The sequence below is a fragment of the Sylvia atricapilla genome, chromosome 13 (assembly GCF_009819655.1).
Source record: "Sylvia atricapilla isolate bSylAtr1 chromosome 13, bSylAtr1.pri, whole genome shotgun sequence".
NCBI classification, from domain to species: domain Eukaryota; kingdom Metazoa; phylum Chordata; class Aves; order Passeriformes; family Sylviidae; genus Sylvia; species Sylvia atricapilla.
Window position 1 is genome coordinate 14,110,327 of NC_089152.1, and position 16,227 is coordinate 14,126,553.

Consider the following 16,227-nt stretch of genomic DNA (forward strand, 5'->3'; position numbering starts at 1 on the left):
CCTAGTTGATGCTGTTGGTATGGCTTAGTACACCAACACATTGACAGATTTAAAATTATTCATGTCTCTTACAGTGTTGTTTTATTATAGTTGACAGAATGTAGTAAGTCAACTCTGTCTTTAATTGTATATAGTAACTTTAATCTTTGGAAGTATGATCCAGTTAAAGTAACAAGAAAAATTAATGTAGTCCTCACAATGATTTGGGTCTCATTTGCAGGCACTACTCTGGTATCATATTCAGTGTTCAGCAAAACTTCAGCTCTTTGTATCTGACAGGGCTGGAACTTTAATACCCCTGATGATCCAGGTGTTAAAAGTGCAGTTGTGATAGTACTTGAGCTGTATGTACTGCTTTTCCTTCCCTTGTAGCCTGACTAATATAAAATGTTTGAACTTAATAGACTAGGTTTGATTTTTTTTAAGCGAGAGAAAAAAGCCCTTACTTTATTTTATTTCTTTTTGCTTGTAAAGAACATAGCTTGTTTTTTTCAGAAGCAAGTTGCTGACTCTTCTGGTTGAAGAAAAAAGTTACCTACATAATTTCCCCCCAAAAATAAGAAAGCTTGATCCCTGTGTTTAAACATTCCTTATAATTGCATTGATGACACAACACTGTCTGAAGTCACTACATAATTTTGGTTGTTTAGATGTGTATCCTTTCTTGAAGGCATATTTAACTTCTGGAATTATCTTACTAAATTGAATAATTGAAAATAAAATTGTGTTCAAATTATTTAGGTTCCTGATCACTCAACAGGATTAGCAGTTACAGTTTTTCTACAGCTTATAAAAAACGGCCAAAACCAACCAAACAGCCTTTAACCACTTTCAAGTTAAAAGAGTACAAATCAGGAAACCTATAATGGTATTTTTCTCAGTTTAGTAATGGAGCAAAGCAATAAGTACAAAGACATTGAAATAAGATCTGGAAAGTGAATACTAGTATCTAAACATGTTACAAATATTGAACCTCAGTGTGTTGATTAACTATTAACTAATTTATTACCTTTGTGTTGTAGACAAAGGTGGAGTACAAGTGTTGTGGTTTAAGCCCAGGCAGCCCCTTGCTCCCTCCCCTACCAGTGAGATCAGGTAGAGAATGGGGAGGGTAAAAGCCAGAAAACCTGTGGATTGAGTTAAAGACTCAGTATAGGGAAAGCAGGGCAAAACAGGGAATTAATTCACTGCTTCCCACAGGCAGGCAAGTGTTCAGCCATCCCCAGGAGAGCAGTGCCCTGTCACATGTGGTGACTTGAGAAGAAATCACTCCAAGTGTTCCCCCTTCCTCCTCCTTCCCCCCCTTCATACACTGGCCATGATGTCCCGTGGTCTGGAACATCCCTGTGGTCAGTGGGGGTCACCTGTCCTGGCTGTGCCCCCTCCTGTGCTCCCCCAGCCCTCACCAGCAGGGCCCTGTGAGAAGCAGGAAGGGCCTTGGCTCTGTGTGAGCCCTGCTGAGCAATAACAAAAACATCTCTGTGTTATCAGCCCTGTGTCCAGCACAAAGCCAAAGCACAGCCCCGCACCAGCCACTGCAAGGAAAGTTCACTATACTCCAGTCAAAACCAGCACAACAAGTTTTATAGAATTACTGGTGTATAAAACATGGCAAAACATTTGCAGTATGAGTCAGGATAAGTGGTTGCCTTTTTTAAATTGTGTACATACGTACTGTGAACTGTTTGACCTTTTTATATTTTTAAGCTGAGGTACAGAGGGAGGTCAGTTTTTGAATAATGAAGAGATTGATATGATGCCCCCAGAGATTATGAAATGTTGCTTTAGTAAGAAACAGTGTTGGCCATTTGAATCTTATTTCTTAATAAGATCATATTAAGTTTTTATATTCATATTTTACTCCATAATAATAATTCAGATTATAAAACAATGTGATCTCATTAATTCAGTAGAAAACTTCAGTTGTGGTATTTATTATCAGTCAGCTTCAGTTAGAAATTTTCATAGAGATGTTGAAGCTTTGACTGTGGAATAAATTTCATTTCATTTTTGCTTTCTTTTAGGAGACTACATTCTTGATGCAAAACCTAAAGAGATATCTGAAATTCAGCGACTTAATTATGAGCAGGTAGGGAGCTGCTCCTAAAACACAGTTGCTTATGTCTGAGGAAATTAAAACTACATTTCTCACCTAGGGTTTGTCACCTTGTTAAAAACCAGAAGCATACAGACCATTGTTTGTAGCTTGTTTTTTTCTGGGCTTCATGTAGAGTAATAATTTTATGTATGTGCTATTAGTGAAGAAAAACTCAGTATCTATTAACACAAGACAAGTTGGGGTTTTTCCCCGTTATGAGCGTAATGAGGTAAAATGGGTTTTATTGAGAACTGTAACACAGAGGTACCAATAAATGTGTATAACAGGGTGTTTGCTTTTTGAAGTCTTCTATTACATGTCCTTCAGTTGCTCTGTTCTGTGGTGCCTGCCAGAGTTCCTCTGAGGATGTAAACTGAGTAAGAGAGGTCTGTGTTCTTAATCGTGATGGACAAAAAAGGTTGATGCCATGTTATGGAGGGCAATATTATTTGCACTGGCCACTATTTATATGTCATCACAGAAGTCTTTCTATACCAAAGATAATGCCATTAGTTCTAAAAATTATTGATTTAGTATGTATTTTCCAAGCTTTGTCTGTAGTCATAGCTGGTTTTTTGGTTACTGCTGGAAAAGTGAATTTGAATTTTTTAATAGGCATAAGGTTTCAAGGTAGTTCTGTTTATTAAGTCATTTTTTTGCTGTTCTCATTCACTGTTGAAAACCAAATCGAGTAACTTGAGATTTATTTGTATCAGATTATAGGATTTACTTTTGTAATAACAAAATTGGCTATTTTTTCCCACACAATTCTGTGCTGTAGAAGGTTATAGCTATAATCAACTTACAGCAGGGTGATGAAAACTATTATGCCTGGTGAAAACACAACCTCTCTAGCTTTCTTGTGCTCAAATATATGGATTTGTTATGTAAATGTCATGTACTTTAAGTTTTTAATTGTGTAATTTCAAAGAAACCTTCCGTTGTAGAAATCTTCTTCGTTGTTTTGAAGGTGTGGAAATAGCTAAAGTAGAAGTAATAATGTTGAAATTGTAGTGAGAAGCTTCTGTGGTTTTCTGGTCTGTTTGATGTAATCCTGCTTTGTTTGCGAAGTAAACATTAAAAAATCAATGCAGCGATTGTCTGTAGATGTATGATCTGAATTTGTGGACAGCTAAAGCTGACTTACTATGGACTTCTTATTCATTTAGCAGAGCAAGATTTTGGCAAAATTTCTTTCAAAACATCTCAGACTGGTTTTTATGTGTGATATTTGATCCCTGCTAATGACATGCACTTCTTAGGGTGGTTTGGTTTGCTTTTAAAATGATAAAAACTTAAAAGTTGAAGTCAGTCTTGAGAATTCAAAATCTTGCTGAATTCTAAACCTTGTGACACAACAAAGTTGTCAGGAAGATGAAGTAAAATGTACTAATGTAGTGGGAGCTGTTCCTTTCCTGGTTATGGGGACTTGACAGAACAGTGCCATTAAAGGGCTACAGGCATTAAAACTCTCATTTATAGCAGCCATGCTCAAGTGCAGATTCTGATCAGAGGACAACAGAAGTAACTGCCTTTAACCATCAGTGGTTTCAGTCTGTGAATATTTGCTGTCTCCATCTCCTGTCCAATCTGTATTTCTGATCTTTGTCATGGATTTTTCTCATTGATGTAAGCCTGAGTTCATCTTAAACAACAGAATGTTGCAAAACCCAAAAACCCCCAAACAAACAAAAAAAGTGCCTCAGTTTCCCCAAATATTTTGCACAGGGCTTTCTGACCATACTCTTTGTGGGCTTTTCTCACTTAGTGGAAAATTCTTTTTCTTGCATGTCAGGAATTTTGTTTTATCTGTTGGTTCAAGATAACTGTCTCTCAAAGCACATTTTCTTTGGCTCATCTTTCCTTTCCGTGACTGGAACTTCATAACTTGATAATTCTCCTTAGGATTCCATTGGGATCACTACTATAATAAGTGCTACTTTCATGAGTTGTTTCTACTCTAGAATCTACAGGCCATTTAAAGGTATGCCCAGAATAAGGTAGCAAAACTTTTTTTATTAAAGAAAAAAAGTGGTGAACAATTAAGATTCTTAGTACTGAGCCCTGAAATTAGAGTTGGCAAGTGGGTCTGTATAGGTCTTATCATTCATTCATTATGTTCTTCAACCTGACTTGTAAGGGAAGGCTTAAAAGGGGAGAAGAAACCTCAAGAAAAGTCCCTTGAAGATCCCCTTGTAATTCAGTTTTCTTGCAAACATCTGGCTTGTGGCTTTGGGAAGTAGAACCAAAAGCAATCAGAACTGCTTAAAACTAGTTTATGGGTGTAAAAGAAGAAACAATCAGGTAGAGGTGATTGAAGGGAGATTCTTACATTTCATATATCTTCTGGCACAATGTGTAACGTGAATGTGCATTGAAACATTTGTTTAGGTAATTTACTCTTTTAATTTTTTTATTTTGAAGTGTTGAGTTGATGAGTACTAAATGATGAAGGGTTACAAGAGTAACCACCAAGTACACAAAGCTCTGTTGGGTCATCTGTTCTTTTTTTCTTTCTGTTGTCAGAATATGAGTGATGCCATGGCAATTCTGCACAAGTTGCAGACGGGTCTGGATGTCAATGTGAAGTTCACGGGTGTCCGAGTATTTGAATACACACCTGAATGCATAGTGTTTGACCTTCTTGATATCCCCTTGTACCATGGATGGTTAGTGGACCCTCAGGTAACTTAGTCTGTTTCAATTATTTTTTAAAAAAAAAGTTATTCTGGATGTTATTGGTGGGAAGGAAGCTATCTCCAAATTTTAACAAATCAATAATGAATATGGTAATAGATTTTTTTAAATCTAGTCAGAAAAATTGAGAAGTGAATACAGACTGTGTGTTTTTTAGTGCAGGAGCTTTGCAGAGCCTGGGTCTATAGTCAAACTACTTTAAAAGCCTTCTATGACTCTGTAAAGGAGAATTGTTTTTCTGAGGGAAGTAGCAAGTTGCCCCAGATATGGTGTCCCAGTCATCATTTTTGAAAGCTTATTAAAGAACACTTGGAAGGAATACAAAGTTACTTTCCTCCTTTTTTTTTATTTCTGATTTATTAGTCACTGCTATTGAAAAATGAGGATGGTGGAACTGGTTGGAGAGAACTGCATCTTTAGCAAACATGTAACTTATTTTTAACTATATTATTTAATAGACAATAAAGTGGTATTGTTTACTTAGGGGGAAACTGGTGAGTTTTGCTGGCATAATAATGCCTAAGAATTTTTCTTTTCATGCCTTATTGGTGAGAGTTGCTGTTCTCTTACCCTGGCCCAGCTGATCCAGCTCATGCTGTGTTCTCCATGTGCCTTAGCTTTTGATGCTAAGGGTTAACTGAAGGATTTAAAATAGGATCTGAGATAGCAAAACGTGTAACACTTTGGGCTTAAAATGTTTTGGCCTAGTTTTTTTAAGGGGATAACATCCTCTCTTTATTGAATTCTTATTGTCTTATTAATAATTGCCACTGGCTTGCAGTTGTGTTCTGTTCTCAAAGGTAAGTTGTCCATGTTGTTCCTTCCTCCTGCAGGTCGCTGACATAGTAAAAGCAGTTGGTAACTGCAGTTACAATCAGCTGGTGGAGAAGATCATTTCTTGTAAACAGTCAGAAAACAGTGAACTGGTTAGCGAAGGTAGGTAATGTTTTCCTGTGTTTTATCACAGTATGTGCTCTGCCAAATCTAAGTTACATATTTTCCATGTGGGTCATGCTGAGTAGAGATACAAGTGGGAAGAGCTGCATTCTGTGTGCTGGGCTGCTTTCCCCAGGCAGGCACACAGCACTGTGCTTGTCTTCTCAGCTTCTCTGATGCATTCTCTTGATCTATTCAATACACTTTTTCAAAAGCTGGCAAGAACTTCCTTTATTGTGGTAGCATTCAGATTTCAACTTAACTATGTATTATCTCCTATAATTAGAATATGAATTATATACTCCATTACAACAATCGTGAGTAATATTAGACGTGCATGTAGCATTTCTGAACTTGGGACGGTTTGTTTACAATGCAGTGATTTTAGAACTTTGAAACTTTGTCCTCTCTCTGAATGTGTTCCCTAAGGGCTGTGGCAATATGGGGATGTAGGGGGCTGATAGGAAAAATACTACTATTGTTACCAGGTCTTACATTAGCAAGTGTGTAATAGGCACACTTAACAGTATGTGTTGCTTTTGTAGGGTTTGTAGCTGAGCAGTTCCTAAATAACACAGCTACACAATTGACATACCATGGACTGTGTGAGCTGACTTCAGCTGTCCAGGAGGGAGAACTTTGTGTGTTCTTCAGGAACAACCATTTTAGCACCATGACCAAATACAAGGTACGTCCAACATTCTTGTCTTTTTTGTGTTTTGTGTGCTCATTTCAAAGACAGTCATGGTTTTTCACTGTCTTGAAATAAAATTAAATTCCAGGTTGTTGTATGTAAATATGGCTTACAATGAATGTAAGATCTGTAGCAAATGTTGCTTAGGAATTATTGATTGCAGTGATTTAGACACTGGGATCCATTACTACTTTAAGTCTTCCTGTAGCCTTTCCCTTTATGTTCAGTTTACTCCCTGTGTAAAGTTTTTGTGGTTATGTATGTACATTTCTAACATGGCTTAAATTTTCTTGCAGTTTGTGGATGGCATAATAAGGTTAATTTATTTAATTTCTTGTTTCTGAGGATCTAAAAGTTTGCATTACATTTGGGCCAGTAGATGAATAGGTCCATGTGCAAAATGCCAAATGTTTGGAGAAGTTGAGATAAGCTACAAAATATTGGTTCCCTTTTTTAGGGAAGAGAATTTTTAAAAATTATTTTTATCTGTATCTGGGGAAGCAAAATGGCAGCAACCATGAAAGAAGTATTCCAGGATACGAAAAGCAAGTGTCAGCTTGGTTAGTGCTTCTGGGACTCCTTCCTCCGTGGAATGGAGAATGTGGCTTGGCAAGTTTACGTTCATTTATGGAGCATCTTCATGCTAAAACAACTTTATTTTTGCTGGGATGGTAGTGGATGAGTTTTTACCCTTGTATAGAACTCTTAACTCTAAAAATTACGTTTTGGTTATCTGTTATTTAATAAAACTTCAATTTCATGTACACTTGTGCTTAGGGAAAATGTAAATAAAAGCAAAAAAAGGTGTGTAAAAAAGTTAGGAAACTACTGGTTTTGCCATTATAATATAATGGCATGTACCTCATGTAAATTACACTTTCATTTGTCACTGCTAGTCCTTTTTTCCTCCCTCTGTTAGTTAATCTTGACTGTCAATGCTAATCTTTGGCATTTTGAGTAACTACTCTGAGCTAAGCTAAAGGTCTGAACAGTCCTCAGATATAATGATTAACTCTACAAGCAGGTAACACATTTGGTTTTCTGATTAGAGTACATCTGAGGTGTGTTTTAAATCTGTGCATACCAATGCCACTCTCTTAAAGCAGTAGGGCAAGTAAAAGGATCTTTCTCCTTTCTTCCTCCATTTACATAACCAAAAGCTATTAAATACATCTCTCTGTGGTCAAATATTACACTTTCTGATGCAGCTCATTTAAATTACAATTTTGAGTATGGTTTTTCCACTCTCTGCTTTTCTAAATTTAGTTCTTAGATTAGCTGTTGGTAGCTCATGAAGCAAGCCTGTACACTGTTTTATGCTTTCATTATGGAGTAGGGAGGAAAGAATAAACCCCAACCTCAACATAATTTGGATTTAAAAAAGAAACCAGTAAAAGTACAGCTTCACTTTCTGGGTACAAATGGTATCTAGAGGTGCAGCATACCTCTTTTACTTTGTTTAAAGGCTATTCCTGATAAAATGCATAAATCCTCCTGGAAATAATGTGGGCTTGTGCTATTATTAAAGCCTTTAAAATCTAAACCATTATTTGTGTTAGAGTCAATGAGTATCATTTGACCTGTGGATTATAAATACAGATTAGTTTTGTGAAACAACGTGCTCTTTCTAGTCTTTTGCAGCCCAGTATTGAGATTAAAGGCCAGAACCTGGAGTGTGTTTGTGCTTTATCAGCTTCATACTTGTAAACATGTACTTCTCAGTTGAGATCCTTTTTCCTTATAGAAATAAAATATAACATTTCAATGAGTTAAATGTCTTTAGCCAATATTAATAATACAGAGCAGGTTAAGGCAATGACTAAGAATCTGTGTCATGAGTTTTACCTGTAGGAACTAAATACAAGTCTTAAGAAATAAAAAGTTAAAATATTTGAAGAAGAGTGTTGTTTGTATATTTAAGGTTTGCTGCTGCTAAATCACAGTGGTTTTAATCTTGTGCTTTTTGAGAATTCTTAGAATTCTGAAATGCTAAGTTGGAAATAGAGGCCATTATTATTGTTTTTCACAATCATTATGGGGACCTCCCTAGTAGTTAGTGTTGAATTTCCATGTTATTTACATGTTTTAGTTCCTGAGGTTATTGCTTGTAAACAGTATCCATTTGGATTTGGATTTTTGCTGAGTGGTACATGACAGAATTTGAGATATCAAGAAACTTTTTAGTAAAGACAGATAATAACTTTTAAATTTATATTTGAAGGCCAGCAGTAACTCTTTTGCCTTCTTCTAACCTATCCAGCTGTTGGCAGTAGCTATACATCTAGGGTGTCTTTTGTCAGAAATAGACTTAATTTGGACTTTTAGCCAAGATCAGCTATCCAGAAATCCAGGATCCTCGTATGAATGCCAAATGCATTGTTGCTACAGAGCTGAGATTTTTCACTCCAACTGCATCTCCTGGGTTTAGTGCTCACTCTGCAGATGGAGTTTTCTCACAGCTGGAGCAGGAGTCAGCAGTAGCTGGACTATGGAGAAAAGTCCTTCCTTTGGGAAAACTGGAGACATAACATCTGCCAGGGAAAGTGGAGGTGTAGAACTTCTAGGACAAGAATGATGCAATTATTTTATGCCTTTCTCTAATACTGCCTTTCCCTCTTTCCGCTCCAAACCAATACATGGAAATGTATAAATAAAGCAGCTATAAAGTTAATCAAACCCAAATTACACATTTAATAGGTAATGTCCATGTAATAAAATTGGTGTATTTTTAGAAACACAGCTTGAGTAATTAGTGATTATTATTCTAATTAAGCTAATGCTTCAACTTTTATTTGGCAGCTTTAATTTACAGCTGATACAAGGACTTGTACACTGGGGATATTTTTGAAAAGCAGTGTGAGTTTTTTAAGGCTGATATTTTAGTGAAAGGACCTGGATTTCCATACCTTGTCCATTTGCCCAAGTAATCATTTTTTTCTACTTCCTGTCCCTTTAATATTAATAGTCTAGGCTCATGTGATTATACAGTAATAATTTTCAGCAGTTAAAAATGTGATTTTATTTTTTTGCCTTTGCTTTTCATTATGCAGATAATAAATACATCAAATGATAATTCCCTAGATCAAGGAAAAACAGGACTGTAAAGAGGGGATCAGTTTGGTAAGAAGATCTTAGTTCAGTTGGAACGTTTTTCCCACAGACTTGTTTGTAATAGAACCCGTGTTTTTTATTGAAAAGTATCAAGACACCTGTTTGGATTCTTAAATATGTGTGTTTTCTGTGTTATAAATGTTGTGTTTCTGCTTCAGAACTCAAGAGATACTTTTATTCCAATACAAAGTGTATTTTGTAACAATAATTGCAGTTTTTCCTTGGGTATTTAAGATTGGCACTGTAGAGGCAATGAATACAACTGCTTAAAAACATGTTTATTTTTCAATTTCTTAGTAAGTATACAGTTCTTATGCTAAGGGTTATTCTGAATTCAATAGTATGTACTTTCTTTAAAAAATCCTTTTAATATTAGTATATCTGAATGTTTTAACTGTTAGAGAAAAACTAAAACAACACTCATTCATCAACCTTCACAAAAACGAAGGGATCTGATCCAGAAGTCCAAGAGAATATTCACATACTATTCAAAACATAAAGCTTAAGATGTTTTGTCTTTACTGTATGGAGCTTTTGGGTGAGTGTTTGGTTTTCTTCCTCAGTTTTCTGAATTGCTGGAAACTTGATAATTGGCATTAGAACAAGTAGTTTAAAAACATTAATCTTAATTATTTAATCTGATTATGAAATTATCCAAGGAAAGGAGGTCTAGTACCCTCCCCTGTAGCCTTTATCTGTGCATTTCAGAGAGGTTTTTTTTGTGCAGACCAGAAGACTGAGGCATCCCTGTTTGAGACAATAATCTTGCTTTATCCTCAGCTTTATTTCAAGGTTTTTATATGTGAAACTATAAAATCTGGGCATTGGTCTACATTATCTAAATATTGATTCTTAGGATAAATAATTAGTCACAACTTTGTTAAAGTAAACTGTGTCTACAGTAGTTATGGACTTGAGACTTTCTTTTATTGTTTTACTCCCTGTGGACTATAGCTGGTAGTAGATTTTTTCACTATTATGTGCTGGTATTTTGGGTGCAGTGTTAGCCCATGAGACTGAGTATTTGCTAAAAGAACCCCCCATATTTAAAAACAAATCTAAAAGATAAGCTGGTAATGCTCTAGAAATGGTCGTTTAAGATTTGTCTGAAGGTAGAAAGGTTTTGTGAAGCATTGATTCTGTTCTCGGTGAGGGGCACCTGAAAGCCATTTCTTGTGCACTGGTTACCTGCGCTGCCGAGCTCGGTGGGCTGTGCGCTGGGGCCAGCAGCACGGCACTGCCGGGGCTGTCCCTGTCCCCGTCCCCCGGGGGGCTCTGTGTCTGTCCCTGTCCCCCGGGGGGCTCTGTGTCTGTCCCCATCCCCCGGGGGGCTCTCTCTCTGTCCCCGTCCCCCCGGGGCTCTCTCTCTCTCTGTCCCCGTCCCCCGGGGGGCTCTCTCTGTCTGTCCCTGTCCCCCGGGGGGCTCTCTCTGTCTGTCCCCGTCCCCCCGGGGGGCTCTCTCTCTCTCTGTCCCCGTCCCCCCGGGGCTCTCTCTCTCTCTGTCCCCGTCCCCCCGGGGCTCTCTCTCTCTCTGTCCCCGTCCCCCCGGGGCTCTCTCTCTCTGTCCCCGTCCCCCCGGGGGGCTCTCTCTCTGTCTGTCCCCGTCCCCCGGGGCTCTCTCTCTGTCTGTCCCCGTCCCCCCGGGGCTCTCTCTCTCTCTGTCTGTCCCCGTCCCCCGGGGCTCTCTCTCTGTCTGCCCCGTCCCCCCGGGGCTCTCTCTCTCTGTCCCCGTCCCCCCGGGGGGCTCTCTCTCTGTCTGTCCCCGTCCCCCGGGGCTCTCTCTCTGTCTGTCCCCGTCCCCCCGGGGCTCTCTCTCTCTCTGTCTGTCCCCGTCCCCCGGGGCTCTCTCTCTGTCTGCCCCGTCCCCCCGGGGCTCTCTCTCTCTGTCCCCGTCCCCCCGGGGCTCTCTCTCTCTGTCCCCGTCCCCCCGGGGGGCTCTCTCTCTGTCTGTCCCCGTCCCCCGGGGCTCTCTCTCTGTCTGTCCCCGTCCCCCCGGGGCTCTCTCTCTCTCTGTCTGTCCCCGTCCCCCGGGGCTCTCTCTCTGTCTGTCCCCGTCCCCCCGGGGCTCTCTGTCTGTCCCCGTCCCCCCCCGGGGGGCTCTCTGTCTGTCCCCGTCCCCCGGGGGGCTCTCTCTGTCTGTCCCCGTCCCCCGGGGGGCTCTCTCTGTCTGTCCCCGTCCCCCCGGGGCTCTCTCTCTCTGTCCCCGTCCCCCGGGGGGCTCTCTCTCTGTCTGTCCCCGTCCCCCGGGGCTCTCTCTCTCTCTGTCCCCGTCCCCCGGGCCCGCTGTCCCCGTCCCCCGGGCCCGCTGTCCCCGTCCCCCGGCCGGCCCCGGCCGGGATGTGGCAGTGCCGGGGAAGGGCGGTCCTTTCCTGGCCTCGGCTCGGAGGCAGCGCCAAGGTCAGAGGAGACAAGGCTTTTCTGGGATCGCTCCTTGCTGCAGCCGGGGTGTGCCTCTGGATGTGACCGTGCCTTCAGCGTTGGGAATAAAGACAACGTGCCTGGCATTAAAACTGTGCCCACGACGCCAGTCTGTGCATAGGGCCTCTATTTTCCTGCTGCACGTGGAGGGGACAAACCCATGATGAGAGGCTGCATTACTGCTCATAGCAAAAGAGCCAACTCCTCTCACTTTATATATGAAATTATTGCCAAAGGCCATGTGAATATTAGCAATATTGTGAGGATCCTGTTTGGGGTTTTTTGTGGGATTGAATTTAATTATACTAATATGATGTAGAGAACAGAGAAGTTGGTTAAAAATAAGGGAAAGATGACATTGCATCTCTGATCTGTGTTTTCCCATTTTTCTTTCATTCCAATAATGTGAGCAGGAACTCTGTCTCTTATCAGGTACTAGGGAGCCTGTGTTTGTTGGTTTGCTAAGCTTTGTTCAAGTGAAGCAGAATGTTTTAAGGTATGCAGTTGGTATTGGAATTACAGTGCTAGTGTTCAGGTAATGTGGTGATATATAATGCAGTTTATTGCTGTTCATTAGGGAGCTGTGTTATATTTATTTTCCATTACTTACTCTAATGTGACATTTTTACAATCAGTGTTCGACTGAGAAATTCTTACAAAGTAAGAATAGTATTAAAGATTTGAAACAGGTCTCTATTTCAAACGAGTGTTAGGTTTAATCCATCCTTAGACACTAGATTCTAATTCTATGAAGGCAATGATATGCTGTAATATTTGTGTGTGGTAAAATTAGGCTTATAATAGTTTGGAGATAGGAAAAGTAGTATTTTCACAATTTCAGTATTACTAAGCTACACAGTTTATGGGCTGTAATTAAAAATGTATGGGCATAATAGAGGAAAATGTGAGAGACACACACACCACCCTCTTTTTTAGGTTTTGAGTCAATGTACTGTTCAAAATAAAATGTAGAAGTTCAAATACATTCTATCTTAAAATATCTGGGATTTTTACATTGCTTTGAAGACTTCTTATACACAAAATGTTGTGAAATAGGTATTCTGTGCAAACTGGAAACATTGCAAAATTACTTCCTTTTATTCAAGTAATCTTAAGTGTCAGGAGTACCATTCGGTTCTTCCTCAGGTTTCCAAGGGACAGATGATTCTTAGGTCATGATGTGTGATCAGACTTGTTGCTGACACTTGTGTTTATGTCTGTGAAGCCCCCCTGTGCTGGTTAACTCCCATTCCCAAGCTTTGGTTTGGGTTTTCTGTCCGCTCTGTTTGGCCTTGTGTATGTCCATGTTATGGTATTAGGTAATATTGGAGTAATTGCTGCACGTGAGTCTTCAAATAATATTTCTGTTACATCAAGTGACCTCCCAGCCCCAGGAGGGGTGGCTGTAAACAGACTGGGATTGATGAGATGTGACTGGAATTTCAGCATCTCTCTTAGGGAGTTATTTAATGACATCAGAGAACTCAGAGACCTTGTTCTGTATGTGTTGGGTATGGACAGAGTTTCCATTTCTTGCCTGTTTAGCCTTAGAAATCATTAGAACAGGATCTGCCTCTTGCTTTGGTACAGCTTTAGCACAGTGATCTTTGAGAACCCTTTGTGTGCTGCAGGAATACAAATACCAAATTTTTGTGCATGTCACAATAAACTGCCTTGATTTTTACAGCTAAACCACTGCTACAAGTTTTGAATTTTGTGTACTGATCTGGTGCATTCAGTATACTAATGGAGGCTTCAGTCTTAATGTGCTGTATGGTCAGTAACATCATTCTTGATTTGGAGTATAATCCTAAAAACTTGATTTAAAAGTTAGGATGAAATAAATGGACTGATTTAAATGGAAATTTAAACGAGTGTTTTGTGCTGCTTTGCTACCCCTCAGACATGCAGCACCATCTCCTTTTACCTGGGGCCTACTTCAGTTATTTCCCTTTGATTCCAGCTCCTCTCCCACTCCTTCAGCCTAAGCTTGTATTTCATCCTTCCAGTGCCTTGGGGTCTGCACTTGTTACCATTGTCTCCTTCACTCCAGACCAGCCCATTTTATAATTTCAGACTTGGAAATCAAGAAATTTGGTCATATGGAACTGTAAAATTACTAAAATGCCAACAAAAGCAGTTATTGGTGATAAGTCATAGGAAGAATATTAAATTTAGAGCTTTCAATTGGCACAGAGCTCAAATTCTATCAAAACTCATTATGAAACATGAAGTCTGAGATGTGGCCATTTTGAGGTAATGCCTCTTGGATTGTTTGGAAAGATCACCTTTGTTTCCATAACTTGCCTTTAGAATTTAATCTGATTATTCCTGGGATTTAAAGTTTTTGTTGCCAATTTTTAAGTCTTCTTCTTAGGTGTGTTTCTAAAGAGCTGTCAAGGTATATACCTTGATACATATTAGTATATTCATTCATATATATATATATTAATGTTTTATATTAATTTCTAGTCATTATGAACTTTCATTAAGAATGAAGAGTTGCAAGATGGAATACAGAAATTGTGTGGCTGTTAATTTAGCAGTGAATACTAGTACCTGGTGGTTTAATGCTGTTTGTTGATTTACTTACTAAACTTGCTAAAAACTCTAAATGAATGTTTTATTGGAATGCAGCCTTTGTATCATTTCTGCTACTTAGACTGTAAAAAGTGGTGGGTTTTTTTTTTTTGGTTTTACAAGTTTTTCTTGTTCTTCTATATAGGGTCAGCTTTATCTGCTGGTGACAGACCAGGGCTTTCTTACAGAAGAGAAGGTGGTGTGGGAAAGCTTACACAATGTGGATGGTGACGGGAATTTCTGTGACTCTGAATTCCACCTGCGGCCTCCATCAGACCCTGAAACTGTCTACAGAGGGCAGCAGGATCAAATAGATCAGGTACTGGATTTCTGCTTTTCCACTGTAAGTTAGTACCGATTTTTAGTCATATTTATGTGTAATTCCACAGATGTGTATGTGTGTATACTCATGCATATGTGGGACTGTAAAACTCCTTTAGGTAATTAGATTGGGGTTCCCATAAGTGCCACTTCAAAATATTAATATGGTTTTGAGGGAGGAAAAGTAAGACTGGGTAGTTTGGAAAATGGAATTTTAATCTCTCAGGATCCACCTCTGCCGAGTCCTCACTCAGGTGAAATGTCACCTCTGCTCTGTGTATGGAAACAGAAGCAGACTGTGGAACTTCCTCCTACGTAACAAACTCCCTTCAGCTCATTAAGATTGTCAGAGCTGAACTTTGCTTTCTGCGGCCCACTTGGCTGAATGTAGGACAAACCCCACAGCAGATTGTGTGTCGTGGTGGCTGTTTGTTCCTCTTCCTGAGACACACAGAAATCATGCCTAAGGTGGGGCTGAGTTGTACCAGTTAATGCACAAGGGCAGAGCAAGACGAAGTTCCTTGGAAATCTTACATTCTGAACAAGTTTATAGTGATCACCATTCATGTTTTGTAAATATTGGGGGAAAATGAATAAGATGCTTCTTAATAAATATAAAAATATGAGAGATAAGTTGCTGCTGTATAGGTAACGGAATTTAAACCTGAAAGCAAAAAATTTTAATTAGTTTTTGTGTTTTCCATGCTGCAGCTTAGGCATTGTGAAAGCAGACATGTAAAGTAGCTGTTCTCAACCTTTCTGCAGCTGAGGTTATGAACAGTTATGAGGTTATGAAATTCCTGATCTCCATTTGAAGATAAGGCCAGGAGAAAAGCGGTGTAGCTGCACGTGCTGAAAAATACACTTGATATGACTTGACTCTTTTCTCCATGAAAGAGCATTAATTAACAGGTTTACTGTTTAGGATTATCTGATGGCGTTGTCTCTACAACAAGAGCAGCAAAATCAAGAGATTAACTGGGAACAGATCCCAGAAGGAATCAGTGATCTAGAGCTAGCAAAGAAGCTCCAGGAAGAGGAGGACAGGAGAGCTTCTCAGTACTATCAGGAACAAGAACAAGCAGCTGCTCAGGTCCAGGTAAGAAAACAGTATGACAGAATATGATCATTACTTTTAGAAAGTATTAATTATTGCACAGACACATCTGTGCTTGTACATAATTCTGCCTGGGGTGAATATAGGAATCTTTAGGAATACGCTACAATTGTTGGAGTATGCATGTAGATATGGCACCTACAAACATTTAAATACTTTAAAGCAGACTTAACCTTCTAAATTAGGGTTTCATTTATACTGCTTATTTTGGAAAGATGTTACGAATTAATATATCAGGTTCCAAAGATGGCATTA

At 39.3% G+C, this 16,227-nt stretch overlaps 1 protein-coding gene across 3 annotated transcripts in view; it reads left to right on the plus strand.

The window, feature by feature from the left end:
* MINDY2 (MINDY lysine 48 deubiquitinase 2) overlaps window positions 1-16,227 on the plus strand; it is a 35,121-nt gene that overhangs the window by 10,053 nt on the left and 8,841 nt on the right. For all 3 annotated transcript variants that reach the window (XR_010744640.1, XM_066328538.1, XM_066328539.1), the window contains exons 5-10: window positions 2,025-2,089; window positions 4,625-4,783; window positions 5,629-5,731; window positions 6,277-6,419; window positions 14,680-14,853; window positions 15,781-15,954. Coding sequence is in view for 2 of the 3 variants with exons in the window: in XM_066328538.1 (XP_066184635.1) it covers window positions 2,025-2,089; window positions 4,625-4,783; window positions 5,629-5,731; window positions 6,277-6,419; window positions 14,680-14,853; window positions 15,781-15,954 (818 nt within the window). In the remaining variant the exon portion in view is untranslated. The remainder of the gene's footprint in view (window positions 1-2,024; window positions 2,090-4,624; window positions 4,784-5,628; window positions 5,732-6,276; window positions 6,420-14,679; window positions 14,854-15,780; window positions 15,955-16,227) is intronic.